This window comes from Rattus norvegicus, chromosome 5 (assembly GCF_021556685.1).
Source record: "Rattus norvegicus strain SHRSP/BbbUtx chromosome 5, alternate assembly SHRSP_T2T, whole genome shotgun sequence".
Taxonomy (NCBI): domain Eukaryota; kingdom Metazoa; phylum Chordata; class Mammalia; order Rodentia; family Muridae; genus Rattus; species Rattus norvegicus.
This window is the reverse complement of record NC_141538.1, coordinates 166,055,121-166,079,455: the sequence shown is the minus strand read 5'-3', so window position 1 is coordinate 166,079,455 and position 24,335 is coordinate 166,055,121. Positions and strand designations below refer to the sequence as shown.

The following is a 24,335-nucleotide window of genomic DNA, read 5'->3' as shown; positions in this document are numbered from 1 at the left end:
GTTTGTGAGCTGGCCATGAGTTCACACCAGCAGTGTTGGAAGCCAGGCTCTATCTCAAACCCGCACTTACACCCAAACCAGATCACATCAGTGAAATGAGGTTTAAAGAAGGGTTCCTGAAGTTGGGAATCACTCTTGCTATTTTTTGTTGCAACCTAAGACAGGGTCACCATATGTAGCCCAGGCTGACCTTAAACTTGTCTCTTGCAAGCCCAAAGAGCCCACAAACCAGGATGCACACAGCCCCTGTAGAGATGGCATTGTGGAAAAGGGGGACTCATAGGAGCAGCACCAGCCACAGCTGGATACCATATGACCTCAGAGACCAACTGACATGAGAACAGGAGCCCTGCGGATGGGGGCCTTGGCTCTGCCATCTTTAAGGTCACAGCACCCCTTACTGGCTTAGGTCCCAAGACTATTCTGGCTTCAGACATCCTGGGGTTAGGTACCCATTGTCTCTTGTATCCTAGGGAACTTTATACCTAGCTAATCAAAGTACAAGCCTAGAGGCCTGGGAAGACGGTTCAGTTGGTTGCTAAAGTGCTTGCTGTGTAAGCAGGGCATGTTCTCAGATCCTCAGCACCCACGTAAACATGGTGTGCAGCAGGGTGTGTCTGAAACCTTCATGCTAGGCTATACGGAGACACGAACACCCTCGGGGCTCACTGACCAGCTAGTTTAACCAACTGGTAAACTCCAGACTCAGTTAGAGATTCTATCTCAAAAACAAGGTGGAAGGCTGACGATATGGCGACTTAAGTTAAATCCCCGAGTCTTGTGAGGGCAGAATGTGGTGTGTGCGTCTGCAGTCCCAGCATGCCTCAGGGGTTAGTACTTGTTGCTACTGCAGAGGACCTCCATTTGATTCCAGCACCTACTTGGTGGCTCACAACCATTTGTAATTCTAGTTCCAGGAAGTCCAATGGCTTCTTCTGACCTCTGTGGACACCAGCCATTCATGTGGTGCACAGACACAGACACAGGCAAAACATTCATAAATATAAAATAAAATAAGTCTTTTTTAAAAATTAGCAGCCTGAAAAGCTTAAAGAACTGCAACCCCAAGGCTGCAGAGACTCCACACTCCCAAGGGGGACAGAGGGAACCCCCTTGTGAGTCATAACTAATGCCGGGCACTTTGGTTAAGTGCTTCCACATCTCTAGGGAGCACCCTCCTGAGCCTTGTGAGCTCCAAGCTCAGTGAGACATTTCCAGCACACATGGCACTAGCTCATGCTGGAGCCAAGGATGTCAGTGGTCCAGTGATTCCCACTCTGGGTGCTCAGGCCCCCTCCCTGACTACCTGGGTGGGGAGCACCTCCTCATGCTCATAATCTAGAGTGTTACCTGGGTGGGGAGCACCTCCTCATGCTCATAACCTAGAGTGTTACCGAGTGCTCGCCATTTACTACTCCACTGCGATGCCTCAGCTTCCAGCTCTGGGGAATGGAAAAAGCAGGTCCCAGGGGCCCACCAAAGGAAGGACTTCTGAGGAGAGTAAGGCTGGTGCTCACCCTGTACTGGGCTTCCTTCCACATAAACCAACACCCACTGGGCAGCATGTGCTGTTTTTAGCAGCCCAAGGCTATGAGCCAGGTGTTCCATACACCTCCGCGTTGATACCCCAAAGCTCCCAGCGGATGCTTTTTACCCAAGGTAGCACCGCACTCGGGTTGCTATGGGAACAGTGGGTTCTGATTCACCAAGGACTTAGCAGCGGGAGCATCAGGAGTCTCAGCGGCGCCTACTGGGCTCCAGCACCCAGAGCTGTCAGAGATGGATTCCTAGCACAGGCTCATGAAGGTACAGGAGACAACTAAAGGCCCTTCCCAGGCTTCAGCTGCCTCGGTGTGCTACAGTAGCAAGCCGCGGCATCTAGGACCTGGGCTGACGCTGACTACCTGTGTATCTAAGGGGAGTTCCTGCTCACCCAGTCTCCGTTTACTCATCTGCAGTTTGTTAAAGAGCACCTGTCCCATTACTCTACCACACTAGGAATAATGTGTAGGGACAACCGTGGGGTCAAATCCCAGCTGTGTTCCCTGAGACCCCTGTCCCCCTCCCAGTCTGCTGAGATGCAACACGCACGCACGCACGCACTGGGCCTTTACAGCTTCCTTTTTTTTTTTTTTTTTAAAGATTTATTTATTTAATGTATATGAGTACACTGTAGCTGTCTTCAGATACACCAGAAGAGGGCATCAGATCTCATTATAGATGGTTGTGAGCCACCATGTGGTTGCTGGGATTTGAACTCAGGACCTCTGGAAGAGCAATCAGTGCTCTTAACCGCTGAGCCACCTCTCCAGCCCACAGCTTCCTTTCCTAGGTGAGGGGTTAATTCTCCTCCCTTAAGTTTTCCAATGTCTCCCCCAAAATATAAGCTCTTCTAGACCAGAGAGTCTGAGTATGTCATAAATACTAGTTAGCTTCAACTGTCAACTCGACACAGCTTAGGATCACCTCAGAAGGAGCCTCAACTCAAGGACTGCCCAGACCAGACCTGCTGTGGGAGACTGTTTTCATTTTTCATTGCTAATTGATCTAGGAGGGCCAGTCCGCTATGGAAGGCGTCACTCCCTGGGTGGATGCCTGGTGGGGGTGGGGTGAGTCATCGAGGAGTCAGCTTCCTTGGCTGTGGGCTCTTTGGTCAGACAGAATGCTGTGTGGGACAGCAAGTGGGAGGAGCCTTGAGAGCCTGTGATCTGTAAGATGAAATAAATCCTTTCCTCTCATAAGTGGCTTTGGGCAACAGAAAACAAACAAGCAAACAGAACGGGACAGAACATGGGAGTGACACGGGCTGGTCTCCGCAAGGGCGCCCTAAAGACCCTGCATTAGGCTCCGCGCACCAGGGGCACCTGCAGGTCTTTCCTTGTTGTTTGTTTTGTTTCTTCCACCTCATCCCCAAGACAGAGCTGTGACATCTCGCCTGCAGCTAGCCTGGAATTCCTAAGCTCAGGTGACACTGCTACCTCAGATACCACAGTATCGAGAGGCAGACCAACTTCAACACAGCTAGCTTTGTTTACGATGCGGCATCCTAGGAAAATATGGCATCTCTAGGACTCACTGAATCTAGGGAGGAACTCTGAGCCTGCACAGCCCTCGGTGTGGCACTGGCTCGATCAACTCCCGAGTGCTCCTGCCTCGTTTGAACTGCAGGTTACCAAGCTCTCCCGGCAGGTGCTGTGATTCGCTGGGGTGAGCAAAGGCCTGGAGCCTGCATTCTGGCTTCCTGAGTGGGCCCCACTCCCAGTCAGTCACACGTGGACATCTACACAGCCAAAGCTCTTCTGCATTTGTACAGATACCCTAGTGTCTGCCCTTCATGGAGGACAGGGCTGTCACCAAACGCCATGCTGAGCTTACAGTAATGAGAGGCTAATGTGACTGGAGCTGTCCAGCTGCTACAGAGGGGCCCTCAGCTCCCCTCCAGGTCAGAGGCCCACCTCTCAGGAGGTCTAAGTCATGCCAGGGCTTTAATGTCTTCCAAGCATTTGTTCTCAGCTTTAAAGAACAGAACCCGGGGCTGGAGAGATGGCTCAGCGGTTAAGAGCACCCAACTGCTCTTCCAGAGGTCCTGAGTTCAATTCCCAGCAACCACATGGTGGTTCACAACCATCTGTAAGGAGATCCGATGCCCTCTTCTGGTGTATCTGAAGACAGCTACGGTGTACTTATATATAATAAATAAATCTTTAAAAAAAAAAAAAAAGAACAGAACCCACCAGGCTGGGCTACAGAGCTCAGACTGGGGTGCTGCGGGAGCAGCTGGCCTGCCTCTCACGCACTGATTGTCTCTTCTTTTTCTTCTCAGGGACAGGAGTTAGGAATCAGATCCCCACGGATTTTTGTACTGTCATGTGACTTCTGGCCCAACTCTGTTACTGGGTTACAGGTAATTCTCACACAAGTGTTGATTAAAGTTAAGAGACCGTGCTTCCTGTCCCACAGTGAATTCTCCCTGGGCCGACTCTAATTCTAGCACTGACTGATTTCACCTGGGGGCCCCCAGAAGGAAACTTGAAGTAGCCAGGCAGGGCAGAGGAGAGCCGGGCACCACAGTGGAGGGGCCCATGTATCGAGGGAGGTGCCGAGAAGCCGCTGCCCAGGAAGCCACTGCACGAGGCTTTGGTCGAAGCAGAAACAGCTACTCTGGGCCTGGATGTGGACTGCAAACAAACAAACCACAGACCCTTTCCCACGGATTCCTGACACTGTGTAACCACACATTCAGAGCGCAGACTGGCATGGGGCTCTGGAGGGTGGAGCTGGGTCCCAGCTGCCTCTGGGAGGGTGTGCGAGGGCACATGAAGGAAGAGAAAGAAAAAAATAAATAAAAAAAAAAAAAAGAAAAAAACAAAACAAAGCTGGGGATTTAGCTCAGTGGTAGAGCGCTTACCTAGGAAGCGCAAGGCTCTGGGTTCGGTCCCCAGCTCCGGAAAAAAAAAAAAAAAAAAAAAAAAAAAAGAAGGAAGAGAAAGAGCAGAGGCAGATTGCTGCTAGGGGAGGGGGCTCCACAGAACTTAACGCACCGGGTGGGAAATGGAGCTGCTCATTCTACTCTCCTACCCTCTTCCAGCCCAGGGCACCACAAGGGTCAAGTGGAGTAATTGCAGAGCTGGATCACTTCCAAAGTGCTGAGTTCCTGCTGTTTTCCCTAAAACACAGCTATCATAATGAGCCTATATAGTAAGCTAAATAATAAGTCAGTTTACCCACGAGACCCAAGGAACTATTCTAGGTTCTCCAGCAGCCTCGCCCAGGCGCCTGCTTCTGCAGGGGAAGCCAGCAGGCTTGTGAAAGCTCACAGCCCTTTCATGGAAATCTCTGGAGAAAGTGGACTCTGGCAAAGGCTATGCCAGGCTCAGGGAACTACTGTGACAACCAGTAGCTCTCAAAGGCAGACCAGGTATGTCTCTTAAATCCCTAGGCTGAGAAAGAACAAGGAGGTCAGAACAAGCCATGTCAGCCTTGGGACACTGGACAGGTGTGATGGCACTCATGGGTAATCCCAGCACATGAGAGGCTGAGGCAAATCTAAGTTCAAGGCCAATGTGGGCTACGTATCTCAAAAAACAAGCCAAGCCATGTAAAAGCATCTCTAGGAGGCTGGAGAGATGAGCACCCATGTGGTGAAAGTCCCTGTGAAGGACCCAAGTTCAGTTCCCATCCCCCACGTTGGGTGACTCACACCTACCTATGACTCCAGCTCCAGGAATTCTAACATCCCCTCCAGGATTCCATGGGCACTTCACTCATACATGCATGTACCCATGAGCCTCAGATATGTACGCATACCTTCCACACACCACACATATCCATGTAATCAAAGATAAAATAAATCTTAAGCAAAATTCAACAAAACTTAGGGGCCCGCTAGATGGCTCAGTGGGTAGAGTCAGATGCAGTCACGCCTGACAACTGGTGTTCAATCTCTGGCCACACAGAGTGGGAGGAGCAACTCCTACCAGCTATCCTCTGACCTCTACACACATCCCATGACATGCGTGCGTGCATCCGTGCGTGCATGCATGCGTGCACACTAAATTAAATTATAAAAACAAAACAACAATGACTATATGGGCAGTTGGTTACAGTGTGGCCTTTGCAAACCCCAGGTCTGGAATACCTGGTACTCACGGGGTGCCCTATACCATGGGTAGCGCTAGGGACTGAACCGTCCAGAGTGGGCACATTCAAAGCCTCCTGCAGGTGCAGGACAGAAAAGCAGCAGAAGAGCCCCAATCTCCCTTATCCCCTCAGTGACCCCATATAACCATTTCAATGATACGTGGTCCTCAGGTCATATGCTGTCCTGCTTAAAAAGACAGATGAGGGGTTGGGGATTTAGCTCAGTGGTAGAGCGCTTGCCTAGCAAGCGCAAGGCCCTGGGTTCAGTCCCCAGCTCTGAAAAAAAGAAAAGAGAAGAAAAGAAAAAAAAAAAGACAGATGAAAGTCTGAGACGTGGCTTAGTATGCTTGCCTGGCATGAGTGAGAGCCTGGGTTCAACCTCAGAACAGAGAAAGAAAAAGTAAGGCAGGCAGGCAAACGACAATGAACCCGCTTTGGCCTGAAAGCCATCATAGGTCAATCTAAACATAAATGATGAAGATGGTGCTGGTTAACATCTGTCACATCTGAAACCCACGCTGGCTACCTCTCAGCCAGAGAGAACACGCATCACAGGGCTGCAGTGACACTCATTGGGAGAACCCTTGCACATTGCTTGCAAGGGACCTGGCACAGAGAAGGAGCCTACCAAATGCTTGCCATCGTGATTAATAGTAGGGATGAGCTCTAACAGGAAGAGGCTGGTCAGCAACTTACGATGGGGCAGATGCTGCGTATCATGCAATGGCCAAAACAACACTGTCTTGAAGATTGTTGAAGAGCTCAATGAAACGGCCTGAAGTTTATACACACACACACACACACACACACACACACACACACACACACACACACACACACATCTTGTAAAAGCTGCCAACATATGAAGGAACGAAACAGAGTCCATGGCTGCACAGTAGGACCCGATCCTTTAAGCCTACGTCTCTCCTCTCCCATTTTCTACAGTGACTATGCATCACTTCAGAGCCAGGAGAGACGAGGCACACCTGTGGGACAGCACGGACGAGAAACAGATGCTCAGCATTCTGTGCCAGCTTCAGAAAGCTGCAGCCCCACCCCCACTCTCCACCCCCACACTACCCATTGCCCACCATGTCTGCCGCTGGCCCATCTCAGAAAGGCCAACTTCCCAGAGAAGCATTGATGTCCTTTGGTTCAAAGCAGAATCCTGCCTGTCAAGTCTGGGCATCCTTGGGGACTCACAGAAGTTGCTGCCTCTCTAACTCCTGGCCCCAGAACCTGTTCAATCACTGCATTCAACCGTATTCACCAAGAGCCTAGTGAGGTCTATCCAGCCGCATAGATGCCCACCCAGGAGGCCTCAGCCCCGAGCTCAGGGACCTCAGTATCTGGTGAGCAGAGGGCCTGGCCTGGACTGCAGGAGGTTGAAGGATGAGTCCCAGTGCAGAGGCAGGAGGAATGAACACAGCTGTGTGCACTGAAGTCAGTTCCTGGGCCACCTACAGTGTGAGAGGGGACATGGTGCAGGGTAGCAGGGACCCACTGAGATACTTTTGACTTTGTCTGTGGGGCATGGTGCAAGGTGACATCGTGGCTCTGTCAGTGCTGACTTCTGAATGTTCAAAAGTTGCCCTGGGTATGGGAGTGGAGAGTGTAACAGGGGACTCAAATTAATCAAGATGCCAGCTTAGAAGTTGGGGTGGTGGTGGTGCACGCCTTTAATCCAAGCACTGGGGAAGCAGACACAAGCAGGTCTCTGAGTTCAAGGCCAGCCTGGTCTACAGAGTGAGTAGGGGACAGCCAGAGCTACACAGAGGAACCCTGTCTTAAAAAATCAACCAAACAAAAAATGCCAGTTCAGACCTCTGTAAAATCACTTCTCGGCCTTTTGGCTAAGATCAAGTGCAGACCTCTGTAAAAATTGAGTTAATGGGGTGGGGGTGGGGGAGGCGGTGGAAAGATAGCTCAGTGGTTAAGAGCGCTTGCTGCTCTAGCACAGGCCCCTGGATTTGATTCCCAGCACCCAAATGGCAGCCCAGCTTACAACCAAACACTCACATAACTCCAGTTCCACAGCCTCTGCTGGTACCAGGCACTCTTACATCCACACAGGGAAAACACTCATGAACACAAAAATAACTTAAGCTGTGGTTTAACTTAAAGAATAACTGAGCTAACAGGGCGGCGAGAGGCTCGAGTGGTAGAGCGCTTGTCTGGCACACACATATCTGGGTGTGATCTTCAACGTCGCATGGCGGTGCGTGTCAGTAAGCCCAGCACTGACGAGGATAACGTTCAAGATGGGGTGGGATAATGGCTCGGCAGTAAAAGTCTCTGCTGCCAAGCTTGGTGACCTGAGGTCCGTCTCTGGATCTCACATAACGGAAAGAGAAAACTAACTCCTGCCCTTTGACCTCCATATACATGGGTCATGGCAGGCACGTTAATACACATACGTAAATGGGGAAATTTAAAGGGATGACATCATTCTCAGCTACGAAGCAAATTGAAGACCAGTACCCTCCGCATCAGACCCTGTCTCAAACAAACAAAAAGCCCGGGACGGCTGGGGCTGCAAAGTCCGCTCAGAGGCTACCAGCACTGCCGCTCCTTCAGAGAACCTGCATTCAGAGCAGCATACACACGGTGGCTCACAATCATCTGTAACTCAGTTCCCGGGGATCTCATGCCATGTTCTGTTCTGATCTCTGTGGGCACTGCATGCATGTGGTATACATACATACATACATACATACATACATACATGCATGCATGCATACATACATACATGCATACATACATGTACATACACAGATTAAAACAAAAATAAATTAATCTTAAAAAACAAAACAACAAGAACAAAAAGCCAAAAACCTAAGAGGAGGCGGCTGGTTGGGGAGCGCCGAGGCAGAAGGATCGGAACCTCAGAAGCAATGGCAGTGCTTAGCACGAGCCTGGGCTGTGACCTGCTCCCTTACCATGTGAGCACGCAGGGGAAGAAAGGGAGCCAAAAGGAGGGGCCATGTGGACCCGCTGAGCACGCAGGGTGAGGTGGGGTGTGTCAAGACAGGGTGGAAAGCTCTGGGGGTGAGGGGTGGGGTCTGGGCTGAGGGGATGTTTGGAAGGTGCTGACCTGAAGTCTATGGAACTCATGTGAAATAGGTAAAGAGGGCAGGGGAAGGGGAAGGACTGAATCTAGAGGCACCAATACGCTGAAGAGGACAGGAGGAGGCAGGGGAGCACCAAGGATGAAGAGGAAGAAGGGGGCGGCCATAGTGATCTCTGCTTAGTAGAGATGGGCAAGCTGAGAACTGGGAGGGACCACTGTTCAGTTCTGGGAGGCCACTGGGCCACTGTAGGAACCACCTGGTCAACATTACGGTGCAGGCTTCTGCCCCAGAGCTGGACCGTGGTGGGTAGAAGAGTCCAGGGTTCTAGACCCCTCCAGTCTCAGTGGGCAAGAGTGTATGAGACTGAGTCCTGTCCTGTGGCTGGGTCTGCCTCAGGATCTTTGTCAAGAGGGACAGTCCGAAGGAAGATGCTGGAAATCTTGTCTAGGTCTTGGAACTCTAGGGTGAAGCCTTGTCATCTGCTGAGAGACAGAGCCACCTAGTGGACAGACTGAAGATCCCTTGGCCACCGAGGCAGAGACAGCAGGACATCTGGGTACATGAGCTGATGTTGGTTTGGCCAATGCCACTCAGAGTCACAGCATGAACAGAGACATATGCTCCTGGCCTAGACTATACGCTAGCCTGGGGTAATATTAATATGCATTTGTACGTTTGTTTATTTGTAACAGAAAATAAAAGAGAGCTTGAGGGGTCTTCCACATTGGATGCCTCCTAGCCCCAATTCACAGTCCCTAGAGTGCCCAAGCCCCCTCAAGTAGCATTTGCTCTGGGTCTGTGTGACTTCCAAAGGTTTGGGGTATCAGCAGCACACATGTTCCACACCCTTCGTCAGATATGGTTCTCCCCCAATCCGGGAAACTCATGCCACAGCAAAGAAAGTGTCTATGGGTGCCTCACACCCAAGAGACCACATCTATCTGCCCACAACTGCTTCTGGCTACATCAGCAGTTTCAGAGCCAAGGCACAGTGAGGTCACCATGGTTACCTCCTCTTTTTGAGACAGAGTCTTGTGTAGCCCAGGCCAACCTCCAACTCACTATGTAGTCAAGACTTAACTGATGTACCTGCCTCTGCCGCCCAAGTGCTGGGGCCTCAGGAGGTGCTACCACCCGCCTGATTGGTGCTGGGGACTGAACCCGAGTTTTCGTGGACACTAGGCAAGCACTCCATCAACTGAGCCAAATCCTCAGCCATAACCGTGACCCTCTTAACAGCAGACATATTTGTAGTATTCTCAAATGTTGGTTCTGCAAAGTGAGTTTTCATGCGCATGCGCGTGTGCATGTGCGTGTGCGTGTGTGTGTGTGTGTGTGTGTGTGTGTATATATGAAATAGAGTCTTATGTATCTCAGGCTAGCCTTGAACTCTTGTTAGGATTATAAGTGTGTACCAACATGTACAGCTAAATAATAACTTTTTTTTTTTTTGGTTCTTTTTTTCAGAGCTGGGGACCGAACCCAGGGCCTTGCGCTTCCTAGGTAAGCGCTCTACCACTGAGCTAAATCCCCAGCCCCTAAATAATAACTTTTATTATTATTTATTATTATAAATAAATAATAAACAGTAACTTTTAAAAAGATTTATTGACAAGGCCCTGGGTTTGGTCCCCAGCTCCGAAAAAAAGAACCAAAAAAAAAAAAAAAATTTATTGAATTATTTTTTTTTAGTTAAGTATGTGTGTGGGTCTGTGCATGTGAGTGCAGGTACCTATGGAGGCCAGAGACATTAGACTGCACTGGAGTTATAGGTAGTTTTGTCTGATATGGGTGCACTGGGAATTGAACTCTGGCCATCCGCAAAAAACAGTACTTGGTGTTAACTGCTGAGCCATCTCTCTGGGTCAACATATAACTTCTTAAAGACAAGGGGATATAACCTAATAGTGGAGTGCTTACCTAGCATGTCCAAGGCCCTAGGTTGGACCCAGAGAAGATTTTTCACTTCTTACAAAAGAATGCATGAACAACACACAAAAAATATTTTACAAAACTCACTAACTTTGAAAGCAAAAGTCCATTATGAAAACCCAGGGGGTTGGGGATTTAGCTCAGTGGTAGAGTGCTTGCCTAGCAAGTGCAAGGCACTGGGTTCAGTCCTCAGCTCCGAAAAAAAAAAAAAAAAAAAAGAAAACCTGGGCTGTACCCAGTGTAGAGCATAGGCCGGCATACACGAGGCTTCTGGACTGATCCTCAACACCATAGGAACCATTTTTTCCCTACTAGCAACCCAGTATGTATCCCCTCGGTACATAGTGGGCATGGCCAATCCTGCCTGGTCCCAAGGTTCGGTTCCTCACCTGTCCTATTAAGGGTGGGAACCAGGGACATTTGCAGAGACTCAGAGACCCAATAACTCAGGATCATGTGGGAGGACAGAGTCCCTTGGAACTAGCTCAGAAGTCTGAAGTGCTCAGGTGGACCTGGCTTAGGAGCTAGGTGGAGAAACCCAGACCAGCCATCAAGAAGAAAAGGACTCCTTCCAGAGCCAGTGGGAAGGTGGGGTCGACCGTAAACACGCTTGGCTGCAGAGTACTTGAGCAGGCCTGCCGGGATGTAGTTTTGTGTGATACACGCACAGCCCCCAGGTGCTGGGCTGCTCAAGGTTCCCTGGAGGACTCTTCTGAGTTGGGGAAGCGACCCCTGTATCTAGGGCTGAGCCCACAACATGAAGGATAATGGGAATGGCAGCCTAGTGTGACTGACCTGCTTTCCTCCCCAGCAGCCTCAACACAGCAGACACCCTGCTCTGCTCTGCTCTCTGCTCTGCTCTCTGCTCTGCTCTCTGCTCTGCTCTCTGCTCTCTGCTCTGCTCTCTGCTCTGCTCTCTGCTCTGCTCTCTGCTCTCTGCTCTGCTCTCTGCTCTGCTCTCTGCTCTCTGCTCTGCTCTCTGCTCTCTGCTCTGCTCTCTGCTCTCTGCTCTGCTCTCTGCTCTCTGCTCTGCTCTCTGCTCTGCTCTCTGCTCTGCTCTGCTCTCTGTTCTGTTCTGCTCTGCTCTGCTCTCTGCTCTGCTCTCTGCTCTGCTCTCTGCTCTGCTCTCTGCTCTCTCCTCTCCTCTGCTCTCCTCTGCTCTCCTCTGCTCTGCTCTCTGCTCTGCTCTGCTCTCTGCTCTCTGCTCTGCTCTCTGCTCTCTCCTCTCCTCTGCTCTGATCTCTGCTCTGCTCTGCTCTCTGCTCTGCTCTGCTCTCTGCTCTGCTCTGCTCTCTGCTCTCTCCTCTCCTCTGCTCTGCTCTCCTCTGCTCTGCTCTCTGCTCTGCTCTCTGCTCTGCTCTGCTCTCTGCTCTGCTCTCTGCTCTGCTCTGCTCTCTGTTCTGCTCTGCTCTGCTCTCTGTTCTGTTCTGCTCTGCTCTGCTCTCTGCTCTGCTCTGCTCTCTGCTCTGCTCTCTGCTCTCTCCTCTCCTCTGCTCTCCTCTGCTCTGCTCTCTGCTCTCTGCTCTGCTCTCTGCTCTGCTCTGCTCTCTGCTCTCTGCTCTGCTCTGCTCTCTGCTCTCTCCTCTCCTCTGCTCTGATCTCTGCTCTGCTCTGCTCTCTGCTCTGCTCTGCTCTCCTCTGCTCTGCTCTGCTCTCTGCTCTCTCCTCTCCTCTGCTCTGCTCTCTGCTCTCTGCTCTGCTCTCTGCTCTGCTCTCTGCTCTGCTCTGCTCTCTGCTCTGCTCTCTGCTCTGCTCTCTGCTCTGCTCTCCTCTGCTCTCTGCTCTGCTCTCTGCTCTGCTCTCTGCTCTGCTATGCTCTCCTCTCCTCTGCTCTGCTCTCTGCTCTGCTCTGCTCTCCTCTGCTCTCCTCTGCTCTCTGCTCTGCTCTGGTGGCTGCTCCTGTCTGGACATGCCACGGGCCACTCAAGTATCTTTTTTTTTTTAATTTGAGACAGGGTTTCTCTGTGTAGCCCTGGCACTCCTAGAACTTGGTCTGTAGAACAAGCTGGCCTCCTGGGATTAAGGGTGTGACCTACACTGCCTGGCTCACTAAAATACTGTACAGCCCCAACCAAGCATGAAAGCCTACCAGAAAAGGACCATGAGGAGACGCTGCTCAGAACACTGTGCTAGAGAGTCAGGTGGGGCTCTCGGAGGGGAGGAGGCTCCACAAGAAGCAAGGGGACAGGGAGCTAGCAGCCCAGCAGCCCAGCAGCCCAGCAGTGAGGCTCCTGGGCACCTCGGTGTGGTCAAGGGCAATTACTTCCTGATCCCCAAACACTGCCTGCTAGCTGGAAGTCATACAAGAAACAGCTGTCAACAGTCAAACACTATGTATCGATCCCTGGCACAGGCCCTGCTCTACAATAAACACCAGAGTGAAGGTTTGACTGTGAGGATCCCTTTTGCATGTAGAGATATCAGGCCCTTTGAGCCACCTCTTCCTGTTAAGGGCCGGCCCACCAGTCCCTGCACAGTTGTCCCTGACAGGGACAGAAATCTCAGAACATTGAGCAGTTTCGTGGTCCCTGAACTAGGTGCTGAGCAGACAGGGAACAGGCTGAAGGTTAAGGGATGCAATAACCAGACCCTCTGTGGTTGCACAAGGCTCCAGACACTCTACCTCGTCCTCCTCCCTCCAGGCCTAGAAAGACATCACCACATGCCTTGTTGGATCCCCATTGCTGGGACCAGACAGGAGCCTGTGCATGGGAAGGAACACTGTCTGCTCCCCTTTTCCTGAACTCCCAGGCCACCCATTCAGCTTTGTGCCTGGCCCTTGGCTCACCCTGGTCGATGGAGTGCTGTGGCAGCTGGCTGAGCTGGCTGTTGACGACCCCTGCATAGGTGCGCAGGAATTCCTCCTCGCTGGCAGTCAGCTGCAGGGTGAAAGCGCTGAGATGAGAGAGGAGCGTGGACCCCGCACTTGCTGCCCCTGCACCTCCCCTCTTGCTCCTTGCCCTCTATGCCTGGCATCTGTCCCAGCAGTCACATCCTGCTCCCGTCCTGGTCCCCGACATTCACATGCCTGCCACTCTGGATCTAGATCAGTGTCTACTCTGGGGTGGGGTAGATATGAAAGCCCAGTCCCCGGCCACACACCAATGGCCATCAGCAGTCTCGGGTTTCTCCATTTCTTTTTCAAAAGATGCCCTGTGCTTGCTCTACTGCTCTCTCCAGTGGTCGCCCTGCCCAGCTGCCCCGTATCTGCCCCAGGAGAGAAGCCTCTCTGAGGTCACTGAGGATCAGAAAGGAGGGGTAAAGTCCTCATCGTCCCTGCCCAAAATAAAAATGGAGTGGAAAGATAACCTCAGCAATGCTCCCTAAAGTGAGCGTGTGGGCTCTGCGTTGGGGGTTCCTGAACTGGCAGCAGAGAGATTAATCCACAGGCCCACAGCCCTCCCCAGGAAGTAACTGCAGCTGTACCTTCCCTCCTTCAGGGCAGCAGGCCCTGCTCCTGGACAGCCCCCAGGCACTCACATTTGACCCCATCTTCCTCAGCATGAGCAGCACGCGGACCTTCTGCTGAATGTACATCTCCTCCGGACTCTTCCCGGGTGCTCCCTCACGGTTCATCCCCGTGGCCCAGTTCTGGGGACCCCTGTAAGGAGACGGGGAACATTATGGGGAGACTATCAGGATGAGATATACTCTAATACCAACCCTTGTAAGTGATGCAGCCCTTTCTCAAACAGACCCTCCCCAGTAGGGACCTCATTTCTGAAAGCACAGGAGAGGTTGTAGGGGAGGTGGTGGGCCCTCCATGCCTTCTGACCTGAGGCCCAGGTAGTACAGCTGAGGAGCTCTTATTCCAGAGCAGAGGCTGCGGGGAACAGCCAAGGTTTCTATTCAGAGCCACAGGACGAATGAGAAACGAAGCCCCAAGAGTTCTAGGTTTTCAATGCAAGGAGCAAGCACAAGTAAAGGGACTTGATCAGAGGTGGCTCTCTGGGGCCCTGGGCTTAAGAAACCCAGAGATCAGTAACAATACCCTGTGCAAAGCCCCTACTGAACTCAAGTGGCCAGCTCCTGGGCAAGGCACCAAGGAGTCCCTCTAGAGGGTCTTCCCAGGGCACTGGAAGGGCTGCCATAGCCACCCTCTCACACCCACCCCACCTGTTTGAGGACAGCTCCTGAAGATAGCTGTGAAGGCCAGCGGCTGTGCCCAGGTGTCACTGGCCTGAGCTACAGCCAGCCCGAGAGAGCAGCCCAGAGCCTCCTCCTCCAGAAGGAGCTGGGGGAGAGAAGGAGGATCTAGGGGTTTGGGTTACACACTTGAACTCTTGGACAAGTCAGAAATAACGCAGCAGCTGGTGGGGCGGGGCCTTGGCAGCCCTGCTACCAAGGAGCTGCACTCGGGGAATGAGGGAGCGTGGGACTGACAGGCTAAGGACAGTCCTCACACCATCCACTCTCAGTGGCCCATGAGTCCTAGACGGGGACATGCTGGACGAGGCACTACTCCATGCCAAGGGCGTACCCGGGAATGTGCCAGAGCCTGGGCGACGGCTCCCGAGTATCTGCTCGTCAGCTGCTCAAAAGCCTAATGGGGCCCTCGCCCTGAAAGCCCACGAAACAGGTTGGAAACCTGTCCAGATGGGGCTGACATCATGCTGAATACTTGACACAGCACGGGATTCCTTCTACTGATACAATATCCACCCTTGGAGCCCTAGAATCCACACTCCTTTCTTCTGTCGTCCACTCCCTTCCAACCCACGCTAGGCTCAGGAAGGGGCCAGAGTAACTACTAGGGCCTGGGAAAAGGCACAGTGGCCTCAAGCCTCATCTCCAGGGCACACCCCAGCCTCTGTATGGACTCAATTGCTGCAGAACTCAGCAGAATGTTCTGGGTTCTCTCTCCTTCATCTCACCTGTTCTCACTCTAGTTCAGGCACCAGCACTGCTGCTCTGGGGACGGACCACGCATGGCTTCATGGTGACCCCTGCCTGGACTGAGTATGGATGCTGCGGCTCTTCCCTGCTGTTTCCATCTGAACTACTACTTGGCCTTGGCTCATAGCCCGCTCACACCGTCCACTACTGCTACTTTCTGCTACTGCTACTTTCTACTACTGCTACTTTCTGCTACTGAGTGACTATCACAGTCTACACAGGTCAGGAGAGATGACACCACCCCCACCTAGTCCTTCCTGAAAATCCATGTCCTAGTCCTGGGGTTGCCTGTGAGACCCCGTGTGGTCAGCGCTGTGCCCTCTGCAGCCAAGCTCTCCCTAGTCTTCTGCTGGTCAGCCTCTGTGTTGGGTTCCACCACCTGGGCCAGAGCTGGCTTCATCTCAGCCTCAAGGTACCTTTCTAGGGGAGCCAATCCTGCGCCCTCACCTCTTGTCACACAGCCCTGTCTCACTGTCCTAGTTTTCTGAGTGTCTTGTTGGAACATCTGCTTATTGTCTCTTTCCTCTGTGCTGGAAGGCAGGCCAGGGTGCGTCCACTCTGCTTGCCCGTTCTCCTAGGGCCTAGCACCAACAGGCACGGGGTAAATAGTGCCCAATGGCTGAATGGGTCTCAGATCTCCTGTCTACTACATCCATACCAATTTGGAAACAGTGTCATTATGTTAAGAGAGTCAAGCAAGCTGGGCATGGTGGTGCTTGCCTCGAATCTCAGCACTTGGGAGGCAGGGGCAGGCAGCTCTCTGTGAGTTCAAAGCTAGCCTTGTCTAAAAGAAATTATCTAAGACAGTGAAGGTTACACAGAGAAATGTTGTCTTAAACAAACAAACAAACAAGCAAGCAAACAAACAGTATTAACCTAGAGTCCCATAAACTAATTTAACTTTTCCAAAGGACTCTACTTAGAATGGCTTGAGCCACTGTGATCTCCAGAAAACACTGGAAGTCCTCCACAAAGCCTTCAGACTGGGAATCGGAGCTCCCATGAGCAAGATCTTCCAACTCTGCTCTGTGCGCAAAGGCCCAGTGGGTCTCAGTGGATCTAAGTTGGGTCTCAGTGGCTTGGCCCCTAAGACGCATTGACACGCCAAGAACAGCCACTAGGGGCCACCATACACAAACGCATGGGAGCTTTCCTGTTAACCCAAGGAGGATCCTGCAGTGCAGTGCTGGCTGGAGAAACGCCACTGTTAAGCATCATGCAGTCATTTTACACAGGGTGCATATTACAGCGCTCTGACCCGCAGCTTCACCCTTCCACCCCATGGACTGCACAGCCCATCCTGCTCGCTGCGGCCCAGCTGTGAGCTCTCGGGGTTTACAGCAGCAGGGCTCCGTGGGGTCTTCTCACTTCAACAAGCTTGCCTGGTACAGCACTGTCTCCTAAACTTCAGAAGGATCCTGACTCAGCATTTCTAAAAATTCCTGTCGTCTAGCATTCTGCTTACATGTATTTCTGTCTTAAAAAAGGTTTATTTATTTATTATATATGAGCACACTGCTATCTTCATGCACACCAGAAGAGGACATCAGATCCCGTTACAGATGGTTGTGAGCCACCATGTGGTTGCTGGGAACTGAACTCAGGACCTCTGGAAGAGCAGCCAGTGCTCTCAACCGCTGAGCCATCTCTCCAGCCCCACGAATTTCTGTATTTGTGTGTTTGTGTGCTCACCACAGTGCACAAGTGAAGGCAGAGAAGAGGACTTTCCGGGTCAGTTCTCTCCTAGGGATTGAGCTCTCCAAGGACTTGGTGGCAGTATCCGCTGGGGCTGTCACAGCCATGCTTTGCTGTCCCTGCCTTGCTGCAGATAGGAAGGAAGGAACGCCCAGGGCTGGCTCTGGATAGAAAGTGGAGCACAGGTCCCTGCCCTTCATGTTCCAGGCCAAATGTTCGAGGAAGCGTCATAACTGATGCAAGTCTGTCCTAATTCACAGTAAGGGTGTCAATGTGCAGAAAACTGACCACTGAAGAGGAGAAACCCTAACTGCCTCAGACGGATGTGCCACAAGCACAGCACAGCTTGCTAGGTTTGGTGCCTCCTGAACCGAGTACATTATTAAATTCTGATCATGGTTCTGTCAAGCAGTACATTAATGTCACTGGAGGATTCCTAGTTTCCCCAGTAGGGATTAAGAACTGGTCTCCATTAAAATGTGCCTAAGTTACATAAGCTCAAACAGCAATTAATTTAGATACTAATTATTCATCCAAGCTCCGAATCAAAAGAAAGAATGGCTTCAGCTAGGGATTACACTCCACACACACCCCACCCCTAAAAACAGGTCAGTGCTTCCTTACCACTAAGAAAATTTCTCAGGAGTCAGGAGAGAGGCAGACAAGGGAAAGTGGGAAGAAACATCAAGCAGTTGTCTCTTATGTGAATGAACGGGAGGAGCAGCGTCTGTGGCTTCCCATTGTGTGGTGATAAACCATATGTTATGGATAAAGTTGTGCCATGCCAGAAAATTCCATCTGACCGAGAACATACAAATACTAGGGATCAAGACACACAGACAGGCACTACGTGCCATGCAGTTGGTAGTTCTGAGCCTGCCCCTCCACCACAGGAAGCATGGCTGGTCAGGACAGGACAAGGAAAGAGGCTCCCAATCACTATGCAGGATCCACACAGGGATGAGAACTGAGATCTCGGGCTGACAGGGCACCGGAGTGTGGGAGACGTCAAGGACATGGATGTTGTCTTCCCACCCAGCCTCTACAGACCTACATGGACCAAGCGGTGGCACTTTAGAAGATTAGGAGGCAGTGCAGGAAAACCAAGAACGTGGGTGGCCGGTGCTGCTGTGTGGGTCTCTATCAGCTGATGAGGAGCTGATAGGCTGGCCTCCCTTGACTTGCTTCAGTGACCCTGGTCACAAGGACAACCACTTGTGCTCACTGTTATTTATAAACCTGAAGCTAGTGCTGTTTGCACACTCACATGTATTAAAAACAAACAAATATTAGCTTATAACAACGGGGGACTTGCATCTGCTTAGAAAAACATAAAAAAGAAGCCTTAAACTGAGCCCAGGAGAGCATCCTGCTCGCTGCGGCCCAGCTGTGAGCTCTCAGGGTTTACAGCAGCTGGGTCCTCCGGGTCACAGGGGTCACTGCCCTCTGGGGTGCACCAATTGCCTTTCATGATAAAACCAGGAAGCCAGGTGTGGCTCTCACCTGTAATCCTAGCACTTGGGAAGTGGAGGCAGGGGGATGGCCACAGGCTTAAAACAGCCTGATCCACACACTGAGTCTCAGGCCTACCACAGACAGACAGGAACACACTCTGCTAAAAACCCAAGCAAAACCCACACCATCAGAGCTAGGCATGGAGGCTTCCCTCTAACTTGGGGGCTACCCAGGGCTATGTAGTGAGTTTCAAGTCAACCTAGACTATAAAATGAGAACCTGTGTCAAAAACATTTTTTTTAATTTTTTATTTTTGGAGACTACGTCTTTCTACATAGCCTTGGCTATCCTAGAACTCACTATGTAGACCATGCTGTCCTCATACTTACAGAAATCCACTTGCCTCTGCCTCCCAAGTGCTGGGATTAAAGGCCTGTGCCACCATGCCTGGTTCAAAAGTAATTTTTAAAGCATCTGACAAATGTTTTAAAAAGAAGCTAGGCAGAGTGGTGCATACCTACAATCCATCTCTTGGAGATAGAGGCTGAGGGAACAGGAATTCTTTTTATTTTTTCTTTTTTTCGGAGCTGGGGACCAAACCCAGGGCCTTGCGCTTGCTAGGCAAGCGCTCTACCACTGAGCTAAATCCCCAACCCGGGAACAGGAATTCTAAGGTCATCCTCAGCTACTTAGTGAGTTTGAGGCTGGCCCAGGCTGCAGCAGACCCTAGTTCCAAGACGCGAATAGGCAGCATAAACACAGACACAGGCACAGACACACACACACACAGACACACACACACACAGATACACATAGATACACACAGAGACACACACAGACATGTACATACACATAGACACACCCTCACAAAGACAGACAGACACAGACAGGCAAAGACAGACAGACACCCCACAAGGGCATGAGAGCTGGGAATGTGGCTCCATGGTAAAGCACTTGCCTTGCTTGCACAAGGCCCTGAGCTCCATCTGCCATGCACCACAGAAACAAACATCTCGGCAAGTTTTTTTTTTTTTCTTTTTTTTCCAGAGCTGGGGATCGAACCCAGGGCCTTGCACTTGCTGGGCAAGCGCTCTACCACTGAGCTAAATCCCCAACCCTAAGTTTTAAGAGTATACGTTTACACAAGGTTTATAGCCAACAAAAGAAAAATCATAAAACTCATAGAGTTTATAGAAAATATTGACCCAGGGCAATCCAGATAGCTCAGCAGATAAAGGCACTTGTTGCACAAGCCTGGTGAATTGAGTTTGATCCCTAGAACTGTTACATAGAGGTGGACAGAGAGACCCAACCACAGTCACCTGTGCACCGTGGCACTGTCCCTACCATACACAATAGTAAACTATCTGAAAACCCAGCAGCACTGTGGCATTGACTGTAAGAACCTACCATCAGGTAGCGTGTTTGTTATGCACAGGTCCTGGGTTCAAGTCCCAGCAGCACAAGTAAACAAAACAAAACAAAACAAAACAAAACAAAACAGGAAAGAAAAAGAACCCCCACACTGGAAGAAACAAGCATCACATGGGACCACGGAGAAAGGTGATGGGTGACTATGGTGATGACCGACCGTGCTCACCCTTGGAGTATGGTCTCAAGGCTTCCCCACCCTCCCTCCACAACAGCACTGTCCCAAGTCCTTACCTGCTTCTGGAAATTAACTTCAGGCAAACAGATGCTGAACTCTAAGGGGAGGGCTGTGGCTGAGAAGAAATAGGAAGGTGCCGCCCTGTGGAAACATAGAACATGGTCATGGGAGGAGCCTGAAGGGCCCAGTGGCTGCTGCTGCAGGACCGTGCGCACGCCCCCACGCTGAGGGAAGAGAACGGCTGGCGCAGAGCCTGTGGCCATGGCTCTGTCATAGTCTAGAAATACCTGTGTGTCAGGCAAGCCCAGGGAGCCTGCTTTCACACCTCCAAGACAGGGTGCTGAGTGTGCACCAGGCCTCGCACTTCCGGCTGAGGCAGGTCTGCTGCTCCACACAACACACACCCCCTCCTCTGGGCTAGTCACTCTATCTAAAAACATGGGACCAGAGTGACTCACTGTGACAGATGACCTCCCACCCACCAAACACCTCTGATGACAAGGCCAGGTCCATCAACTTTAGCCTCCTATGTGCTCCAACTGTGTCCACCGGTGTATGCAGTTGACATCTGCAGCTGTCCTCTGGTACAGACACATGTCACACATGCAGGAGGCAAGACTGAGGCTTGCATGCTGACAAGCCTGGCAGCAGTCTGTCTGTCCTAAAACACCTCTTCTGAGAACGAAAGAGCAGCTTCTCTGGCTTCCGCAACTTCATCACTTGGATAACATGTACTAGCTAACCTGGGAGAAGTGTGGCCTCCTGAGGAGACCAGTGCCATCGCTCCAGAGTACTAGAGCGTGCCAGTCTTTGTACCCACTTAGCAGTGAGTGGTCTCCAAGTTCTCAACCCTGCCAAACCCGAGGACAATGGGTTCTGAGCCAGATGCAGGAAGGAAAATACAGTTCTCCAAAGGGGTCTATACACACACAGACACACATACACAGACACACATACACAGACAGACACACACACAGACACACACACAGACACATACACACAGACACACACACACAGACACACACACACACACAGACACACACACACACACAGACACACACACACAGACACACACACACACAGACACACACACACACAGACACACACACAGACACACAGACACACAGACACACACACACAGACACACACACACACAGACACACACACACACAGACACACACACACACACACACACACACACACACACACACACACAGAGTTTCCTAGGATCTGCCTATCTCTGCTTACGCCATCCCACAATGGGTGACAAGCACATGGGGCCATTCCTTTGTTTTTAAACACAGTGCTGGGAATTTGAACTCAGGTCCTCATGTCTATGTAGCAACTGCCTTTACCCACTAAGCCATCTTCCCAGCCCCACATGTGGGACTTCAACCGTCTCCCCCAGTCAGACACCACTCTGAGTGTGCTGTGTCTAAGGATGGCTGGGATGGAAGTGCCTGCCTGACACCCAACCCACCACCAGAGCAACCCTAGGAAGAAGCCATTTATAGCATTAATTGCTCTCTTCTTCCTCCAGATATCAAAGCACTGAAATACCAAGGAACCCTGGGGAACTTTCCACCCAAGTCCTCACATTCCTTCAAAGGAGATGAAAGGAGGACCTCCTACTTCTGAGGCTTTTAGTTCTTCAACAGCCATGACCACTAATTATCCCTCCTGTCCACGGGGCTCGGGACCTTCCAAGGAGGAGTGGGAACTTTGTGACTTAAGTGAATGCATCAGAAGGCCAGGACGACCCAGGCCTTCCCAGCCAGCTATCCATTTAAAAATCAGGCCAACGGTCCCAGACTACAAAGAAAGAAACTGAGGCTCATGAGGCCTAGGTCCTGGGCAGCACTGGGTACTTTTGTGCTCCAGGAGCTGGCTCTGTTCCCAGCCAGGTGGACACAGGATGATGGCTGGTCTCCTGCACTGAAGGCTGCACTGGAGGCTGCATGCTGACAAGGGCCCTCATGCTAACAAGGGTCCCCATGCATGACTTAGAGTCCATCTCCCCTCATCACAAGTTGATCTCTCTGTGTATTCTCAACTTGTGGTGAGGGAGATAGACTCCATTCAAGGCAGACTCAGAGCAATGCTTCTCAGACACTGCGTGTGACAAAGAACATGGACGGAAGTATAAGGCCTCCTGGGGACAGACTTCCAGGAACTGGAGCTGTTGGGAGTGTTGTGAGGAGTCTGCCTGGGGGCCCAGTCACAGCCCACAGGAAAAGGAGGACTGAGAAGCTCACAGAGAGAGATGACAGGGACAAACCCTTCCTTCAGATACAGTGGGCACACAGTGAGTATCTCCAAAAATCTCTGGGACCAGAATGGAAATAACCAGGCCTGGGACGCATCAGGTCTCCTGAGTGGTCCTGGGGCAAGAATGGGCTCTTGGGGAAGAGACGCCTTGAGAGTCAGATGCCCAGAAAGGTAACAACGCAGGAAGGGCCAGGCTGCAGCACAGCACACAGAAAGTCAGGCGCCAGGAGAAAACTGAGGCTCAAGATGCTTTCATACACTTACTCAGTGTACTAAATCAAAAATATTGATTGGTATATCTGTTAACTCCAGGGTGTGTGTGTGTGTGTGTGTGTGTGTGTGTAGGAGAAAACTTATTCCCACAGGCTGCCCTCTGATTTCCACACAAAGTACACACAAATAAATAAACAGGAATTTTAAAGTCTACATGCTTAAAATCCCCAAGCCTCTTTCTCTTCATTCTCCTTCCAAATTCAAACACCAGGCCCAAGTGGGTCAGAGGCACGAAAGGGTTAAGAGCTAGAGGTGGCTCTCTCACCAGTGTGCCCCAATCATGGGGATGTTTTATGGGGGGTCTCCGAGGATATTTAACAGACCCAGTCCTCACTGCGGGCTGCCCTGTGGGCTGTAGGATGACCACCTGTATGGTGTACACGATCCACCAGATGCAGGCACCACGCTCTGCAGGTGAGGCCACTGAAACAATATCTGCTGGGAAGCAAGATCATACCTACTTGAGACAGTTGTGTCAAACCGTGTGTGGGAAGCAGGGTCTGGTCTGCCATTTGCCAAGGGCTTCCCTAGCTCTGCAAATAAGCCACTCTGTCTCCGTCACCACCACCCCGTGTGCTGCACCGTGAGGGCACGGATGCAGACACAGGAGACCTTTCCAGCCTGAATACAGCTTGAACCCAGGTCATGTGGGCTCCTCTGTTGCCCTCCAGTAAGTCAGTAAAAAACGTGCTCTGGGCCAGGAGAGGGAGTAGGCCTGAGTCCCAGCTTCTGGGGGAATCCCGCACAGGGTGGCACCTCAGGTCCTCCAGGGTCATAGCAAACACGTGGCACCACAGGAAGTTCACCTGCTCCATTCCTGGTAATTAACCTGCAGCCGCTTGGCTCCTGATGAGGCTCAGGCGAGTCATGCAGTTTTCAGGCAGGGTGCAGTGCCATCGGAATGTGAGCTTGGGATTAGGAATGTGTCCCGAGGAGGCCAACCCAAATTCAAATCTGCCCCGGCTGCTTCCTGCTTGTAAAGCCAGGCCATGCAACAGAACAGTGATAATTACGAATGCTGCCTGGCGTTTCCCAAGTGCCGGCACGGACTCAGCCATGTTCTATGCATTGTCTTATTTACATTTGGACCTCACAAGCCTGCAAGCTAGGAATTATTCCCATTTTATAGATGAGGCAACTGAGGCTCAGGGAAGCTAAGCAATCTGCCCAAGGCTATGAGAAGACTCAAGGCAGAGCCTGGATCTGAGTTCCTGCTTCGAGCTGCATCCTATAAGCAGAGGGCAGAGCTATAAAGTGTTATTATTGGGCAACTGACAATAATGCAAAACACAATAATAATGTGTCTGTGTCACACATGTTGAGTGTAATGAGGACACTGTGGTGATCTCGAGAAATACCCTGTGGTGGTGTTTTTGATCTTAGTTCTTTCTTTTTTTTTTTTTTTTTTTTTTTTCCGGAGCTGGGGACCGAACCCAGGGCCTTGCCAGGGCCTTGCCAGGGCCTTGCGCTTGCTAGGCAAGTGCTCTACCACTGAG

The 24,335-nt window shown here is 51.3% G+C and overlaps 1 protein-coding gene across 2 annotated transcripts in view; it reads right to left on the bottom strand.

Annotated features, from left to right (window-relative positions):
- Ctnnbip1 (catenin, beta-interacting protein 1) overlaps window positions 1–24,335 on the bottom strand; it is a 48,969-nt gene that overhangs the window by 7,709 nt on the left and 16,925 nt on the right. Inside the window, 3 exon segments of one of the 2 annotated variants that reach the window (NM_001173388.1) lie at window positions 13,432–13,522; window positions 14,124–14,244; window positions 20,355–20,439. In NM_001173388.1, the coding sequence (NP_001166859.1) occupies window positions 13,432–13,522; window positions 14,124–14,219 (187 nt within the window). In that variant the 5' untranslated portion in view covers window positions 14,220–14,244; window positions 20,355–20,439. 2 annotated transcript variants of the gene reach the window in all.